This window comes from Grosmannia clavigera (genome assembly GCF_000143105.1).
Source record: "Grosmannia clavigera kw1407 unplaced genomic scaffold GCSC_168, whole genome shotgun sequence".
Classification (NCBI taxonomy): Eukaryota; Fungi; Ascomycota; class Sordariomycetes; order Ophiostomatales; family Ophiostomataceae; genus Leptographium; species Leptographium clavigerum.
The window spans coordinates 191876-198646 of NW_014040771.1; the positions used below are offsets into that span (position 1 = coordinate 191876).

General features: G+C 53.9%; 2 protein-coding genes across 2 annotated transcripts; one reads left to right on the top strand and one right to left on the bottom strand.

Annotated features, from left to right (window-relative positions):
* Positions 1 to 639: 639 nt before the first annotated feature.
* Positions 640 to 1715, top strand: CMQ_1979 (uncharacterized protein; the record flags this gene model as incomplete). The annotated part of the gene is made up of 3 exons (XM_014314905.1): positions 640 to 868; positions 928 to 1083; positions 1228 to 1715. The coding sequence occupies 3 exons, from the start codon at positions 640 to 642 to the stop codon at positions 1713 to 1715; spliced, it is 873 nt and encodes a 290-aa protein (XP_014170380.1).
* A 598-nt stretch (positions 1716 to 2313) lies between these two features.
* CMQ_1912 (c6 zinc finger domain containing protein) lies at positions 2314 to 5793 on the bottom strand (the record flags this gene model as incomplete). The annotated part of the gene is made up of 7 exons (XM_014314838.1): positions 2314 to 2632; positions 2701 to 2894; positions 3413 to 3966; positions 4025 to 4306; positions 4437 to 5030; positions 5445 to 5522; positions 5679 to 5793. The coding sequence occupies 7 exons, from the start codon at positions 5791 to 5793 to the stop codon at positions 2314 to 2316; spliced, it is 2136 nt and encodes a 711-aa protein (XP_014170313.1).
* Positions 5794 to 6771: the final 978 nt, after the last annotated feature.

Genomic DNA, 6771 nt, shown 5'->3' on the forward strand with positions numbered 1-6771 from the left:
CCACCGGCAGGTGGCGGCCATGATGCCAGGCAGGTTTCAGACGTCGGCCAGCCATGGCCTCGTTGCCGGGGTGTTGGCGTCAAAAAAGGAGAAAGAGGGTCAATAACGCTAACTGGATTATGCTTCTTCCGCCTGCGACTCCGTACGGAGTATAGCCTCCGCCAAATATGCTTACTGCCTGATATGCATACCAAGTCCCTATGTAAAGGACTCATGCATAATTGATCAGTCGTGCCACTGCTCGCCGTTGTCCCGCCTCTTTTTGCTGCCTGTCGCTTGTCATTCGTATCTTGCAAATATTTTTCTCTTTCCCTCGTTCGTTCCTCTCTCCTTCTGCTTCACTAGGCGCCATGACTTCTTCGCCTAAGCGACGATCAAACGGCTGAAACCAGAAGTCAATTGGCAGGCGCACCGATCTTTTCCGTCCAAGCTTGCTTGTCGGTGATCTGTTGCGTTCGTCCTCTCTTCGCGTCACTGTCCGCTTCCTCGGATCGAATGTATTGCTTCCTTTGCAATTGATGCGCTGGTGCAACAAATGCTGGCATCAAAGACCCACGTCACGTGAACGTAGAGAGACCCACATAATGTGTCTCTAGGTGTGCAATTTTCGAGGCTGTTCATCATCCATCTTCATCCCATATGACCCCAGAGTCGTCAGCCATGGTCATCAGGAATGCTCTCCTGCGGTCTGGTCGCACGTGTGGCCTGCGGTCTTTCCGAGCCGTGACCAGTCCTCTGCCGCCGAGATCGTCTGTCGTCGTGAAAATGAAGATGGTAATGACGCTTTCCGGCTTTGAAGCTGCTGCTGGTGCAGTTCTGCGTAGTCCGGCCATTGGCGCCCGGTTCTTTGCCTCGGCCCAGAGAAGACGTACGTTCAGCCGTAACATTCCTCTTGTAGGCAAGCTTGGCTGACGCTTGTGCTGCAAGTCCCCGAACGCCTGCTCATCTACCATGCCGGCACGCCTCGGACCACCTTTCTCGCCTGTCTCAAGGTCACCACCCTCTTTGGCCTGGCCTTCTTCACCTTTCTCGTCGGTCCTGCCTATATCGCGGCCGAGAAGCCGTGGTGGCAGGTTGCAGGAAGTAAGCCCTTTTCGGTTCTTCATCTCCATCTCATCTTCACCTCCTGTCTCTTCTCCTGATTTTTGACCTGTCTTTCCTTCTCTCTCCTTCTCTTCTCCCTCCCACTCTCCTCTTTCTCCTCATCTCCCTCCACTAACACCACAGTCGCTGTCTGTGGCGTCGTTCCCTTCTGCCTCGTCGCCTACACCACTGCTCCCTTTGTCGCCTTTGTCCATCTGCGGCTGCCGCCTTTTGCCCGCCATCCGGACCGCGAGCTGCTGCGCCGCTTCGTTCACAAGCTGCCACCGGCCACTCTGCTCGACTTTACCACCATGAACCTGGTCGGTCGCCCGCGCATCACCACCGTGGCCCTTGGCGACCTGGCGCCCGCCCACGAGCGTCTGGGCATCGTCAACGTAAAGCGCACAGTCCAACTATCTCCCGGATTGACATCCGCACCCGGCCTCTTCTTGCGCTCGTATCCATGGATCCGCCTGCCGCCTACCACCCGTTTTGGCGCTCCGTCCGCCGGGAATAGCCGTGGCACCCCCGAGGCTTGGGCCTGGGACGCCGTGCTGGATACCCTTAAGCGACAGCAGGCAGAGGCTGCTGCCACACCAACGTCGCCTCGCTCGCCGGCTACAAGACGCTGACTTCTTGACTTCCAGCCACATGCAGTGTTCTCTCTAGTAATCCGCCCCTAGACATATAATGCAATAAAAACACCCATCATCTTGCCAATCGTGCAAACCTTGTATTCCTCGGGCTTTGTCCCGGCTGCATACCCAAGAATCTGTAACAAAACGCGCTCGCCATGGAAACATAGTCATATACAGTACACATGTCTTGAAATATTCCCAAAATGCGTTTGCCGGCAGATCTGGCAACCTGCTCAACCCAAATCATCCCAATCATTCCAAGCCACAATAACTCCCACACAAGAAAGTCCCGTCCCAATTTATATAGATGAGCCGTCGTGACGTCCAAATGCCACGAGGAGAAAAACGCCTCAACTTGTCCTGTCGTTAACCATGGAAAATAACACAAACATTTCGTTCGGCATTTGACGCTCGTGACATACTGCAGTCCTTTGCTTCGTTGCCTCTCTGTTGGGTTTCCACAGACATGTCCCGCTCCAGCAAAAAGATGATGGGCGCCGAAGATGCAATGAGATATGTTTGCTAAGAAAAGCAGGTAAAAAAACGCCAGCTATACACATCCCCGATTAGTCTGATTTCGAGGTTTCCTAGCTCAGCGTTTCAACATCGGCATCGAGTCACTGGCATAATCCCAGGAACGCTTGATGCCCCCTTCGTACACACTGGCCACGGATTCTTGCCACATGGCCGGGGTGACAAATGTATGTTGTGCTTGGATGGGTGCAGCGTATGTTGCAGAACCCTGTACGGGGTGCAGCTCATGGGGAAGGCTAGCATGCACGGTTTGGATGTCCTGGAGAGTCGGGATCTCGACGGAACCTGAAGACGAAGGGACACTTAGAGTACTGGCCTGCGAGGTAGCGGAACTGAGCTGAGTAGATTGTTGCGTACCAAATGTCGAATTCCACTGACTGTAACAAACACTGTCAGCGATCTTCTCAGCAGCTTTCGCAGCCGCCACGAGCCAGGCAAAACTCACTCAAAAATTCTAGACGGATTCCATCCAGGCGCCAGACTGGAGAGCGTATCCGGTAATCCAGATCCTTCTGCTGCCGACGCCATCATAGCCAGTGATTGACCAGACAGAGGCGTCACTAGACCCTTGACGTCGGTTGCGGATGCCGATATTGGGGGCGATATGGCATTTCCCATGTAGCCTGTCGGCGGGAGGCACTGTGAAAGAGATGTATCAATTCGCTGCAGATGATGCTGTTGATGATGTTGCTGATGTTGCTGATGTTGCTGATGCTGATGCTGCTGCTGAAGATGTTGTTGTTGTTGTTGCTGCTGCTGCTGCTGGATGATTTGGTCCACACATTGGCTTTGTGGGTGCTCTGGCCTGTAGTTCATGGTAGCGGGGGTCGCCACGGCACTTATGGTAGCTTGTTGATGCGGTGGTGTGGCATGTTTTGACGCTGGTGACGGACTTCCATATGGGAACGTTTGCTTCAGCACAAAAGGCTTCCGAGTATCGGCCGAGAAAGCCATGCGCATCGAGTCGACCTGTTTCTGCATTTCCGGCATGGGCCAAGCACTCATACATTGCTCTAGAACCCGCATGTGTCGTGTAAAATACTCGCGTGCATCTGAGTTGAAATCCGGGTCCGGCGACGTCAGTGCGACCTGCCCTGTCAGTATCATCAATTCCACAAGAAGGGGGGGGGGAATGGCTCAAAGAGACGGATATATACCAGATGAATCACAATGCACGTCAAAATTGCATATATAGTGAAGTTGACCCCGCGTTGCATGTTCCGAAGACCGTCCAGGCCGAATGTCTGCAGAATAGCTTCTTCCAACCGACACAGAAGCTTCGCTGACGAGTAACAGACCATCATGTGGTGCTTCCAGCGCCCATCGGGAGACGACGGGTCGAGCACTTGCAGCTGCGGCCTGTGAAGTAGTAAACTGCTGAGGTAGTAGTATGAGTGCACGTTGCCAACAAAGCACGAAGGCAGCCAAGGTGGTGAGCCGTCTGACGGGAACGACAGCGCCATGTCGCCTGGCAGCTCGCTGGGCCAGGCATGAAGTAGGGGGTTGAGCTTCGTGAACTCTGGATTGGCACCCCAGTCTTTGCTCCTCTTGATTCGTGCGTATACTCTGTTCATCCGGGAAATGTACGAGACGACACGGACAAAGTAGACGAAGTTTCGAGATATCAGTATCTCCGCCTCGTCCACGCCTTGTAAATGTGGCGGTTCTCGCAAATCTACCGAGTCTACTGTCACAGTAAGGTCCGTCCGGCCTTTTCAGTTAGCAACGAGCGCCGGCAAAGTAGGACCGTTCATAAGACAGTCCCTTACCTTGGGGTGACCCGATCATAACCTCGCAGATAAAGGTTGTCTGCCAGATGCGAGTTTTCATAAGACACTCAGAGGGGCTTGAACCGCATGGATGGCCGGCTTCATGGTCGGCATAATGCTCGTCAAGTCCAAGATCTTTAGCCATCTGCACACACTGGACAATGGCCATCCACGACCGGTAGTAGTAGCCGCGTTTGGGGGCAGCTTCGCGTGCTTTCAGCATGACGAGGAGAGCTTGCAGCGTGCTCAATCGTGGAACATCCATAAACGAATCAGCATGTCCTAAATGCCGACCAGTCAGAACATTGTGGGACATGTCTCGGGAACAATGCGGGCAACAGGGGCGGGACACGTACTTGTCGCCAAAGCAAGCCACTGCTGTCCTTGGGACGGCTCGTCTGCCCAAGCCGACCTCCAATGGACAGGAGAGCCTCAATGAGGAGCGGGGATATAGATTCCCTGTCCGTGTGCCATTGTTGGTAGAATGCGGCCTTATCCAAGACAGGAACGAAGGGATGAACATTTTCAAAGTAGAGATCAAAGTAATGCTGTGCAGTTTCATCGTCAGGCATAAGTTCGGGAGGAATCCGGATCTTGAGGCCGGGGCCAGCCACTAGCGGAGGCAGTGAGCTTTTGTAATCATCGTCATCGTCAGCCAAAGGCGTCTCGTTGTCTCGTTTGCTTGCTAGTATGCGGTTGTTCAAGTATGGTGCTGTCCCGGCCTCGTTCATACGCAAGCTGCCTAGAAGATCGGCTAGATCTGCATTGCCATACGCAGCCTGCTCATCGGTGATATATGCAGAATCGGGAGGTGACTCGGTGTGAGAGCTATGCTGCATTGGTGGAGTGGGAAATACGTTTTGCTGGCCTGTGTACACTGTTTCCACACTGGGCATTGACGGCGGCACAGTCGTGTATTGAAGAGTAGAAGCAGATTCCCCGTACGGCACTCGAGCATAGAGGGCAGCATTAGAGGCACCAGAATTTACTGGTACTGTTGAGTAATCTGCAGGTGCCGTTCGTGTAGCGTAGAGCGCAGGCTTGGTGTCAATGACCGTTGTAGGATCCATTTGGTGATGCTGAAAGTCGATGGTGCGGCCGTACATCTGCTGCTGCGGCTGTTGCGGCTGTTGCTGCAGCTGATGCTGTTGTGATGGCTGTTGTGGGGGCGGCTGCTGTGGAGGTTGCTGCTGCTGCTGCTGCTGCTGCTGTACTTGAGGCTGGTCGTCATAGCTTTGCGTATCAGAAGCATCATCATATCCAGTCGGGCGAATACACTGAAGCTTCAGTCGCACACAAGCCGAGCAAGGCCATGTATTTGTCGTAGCTGCGTCGCATTTGATCTTCCTCCTTCGGCAACCTTCACAAGCTCTCATGACTGCAGACCATAAAATATGTCAGCATTTTCTCGCCCACTTACGCTCACGGCGCAACGGCCATGTTGCGACCTTACCTTTTAACCTCTTGTGGCGATTGTGCTCGTCAACGAAGACATAATCTGCAAGACGGGTTAGATACGGAAGGCGTCCCCAGACGTCGTTTCGGTAGCTAGTAGCCAGGACAGAGATAATCGAAAGTCCAAGTGTCCTTGGTGTCCGGCATTCTCTGCTATCCTACTGCCATGCTCCGCGGATGTGAAGAACGAGGCACTCACTTCGCTGTTGTGTCTCTCTTGGTTGCTGGAACGTGGCCGGAGGGGTGAAAGAGAAGGAGCTCATCTGCGAGCTCTGGGGCAGAAGCCGCCTCGCAGTGGCGTCGTCACTCGTCATGGCTGCGATAAATAATGCCAACGCAAATAAGTGAGGTCAGGGCAGAGGTGCCGGTCGAGATGTTGGCGAAGAGCGTGGTGAAGAGCCGAGCGGCACAGATTGCGCCGTGCGGTCTTGCGCAGATACGTCTGCTTGTTGAAGACTACATCCACCCGAGGAGCCAGATGCCGTGATGCAGCGCCGGTGAGAGACGATGCGCGCGAGACCGTGGAGGGTTGGAACTTGACGAAGTAGAGAGCGAGCAGCACCAATGACGAGTTGGGGGGGAGATTGAGAAAGGTTGACGCGCACGTGTTGATTTGTGACCACAGCAGATTCGACAAAGGAGAGGGGCTATTCGAAGGTCTATCGCATCCGGCGGGAGTCCTAGGCGCCGGTTTTTCTTCGCTGTTGAGTCTTCTTTTCTTTTCTTTTTTTGCTTGTCCTAGGTACGGCGCTGCTTGTAAGTGCGCCGAATGGGAACGAGGGACAGCAGAATTGTGAGTTTTGGTTGGTAGGCGGTGGAGCGGCGGCGGCGGCAGTGAGAGGTTGAGAGAAAATGAGGGGGTGGAAGGGTAGTGCAGACTAGGGGGGGAGAGGGAGGGGGGTGAGCTTATGAGAGGCGTCAAAGATCTACTCTGTACGGAGTAATGCGAAGTAGTACTGGACTTGAGTTAAATAGCGGACGCAGGCAAGACAGGTGGAGAGGCTGCGGGAGGAGTGTAGACTAGCTACTCCGTAGTCCTAAGATTTTTTAGACTTTAGTCGGTTGTATTTCTAGCGGGTGTAAATAGTAGCAATATTACTGCTCCAGGCTTTATTTGCGCGAATAAAGGCGAGTTCGAGTGTTGTAGGGCGCGCCTCAGGATGAGCTGGACAAAAACGGTGCCAATACCAGGGATGAAGTGGCGGCAAGTGGCAGGGTTGCTTGGCCATAGCCCAAACGGAGATGATGCGTAACCGGGAGGGCGGTCGGGTGGATGGGAGGAACAGACGGCG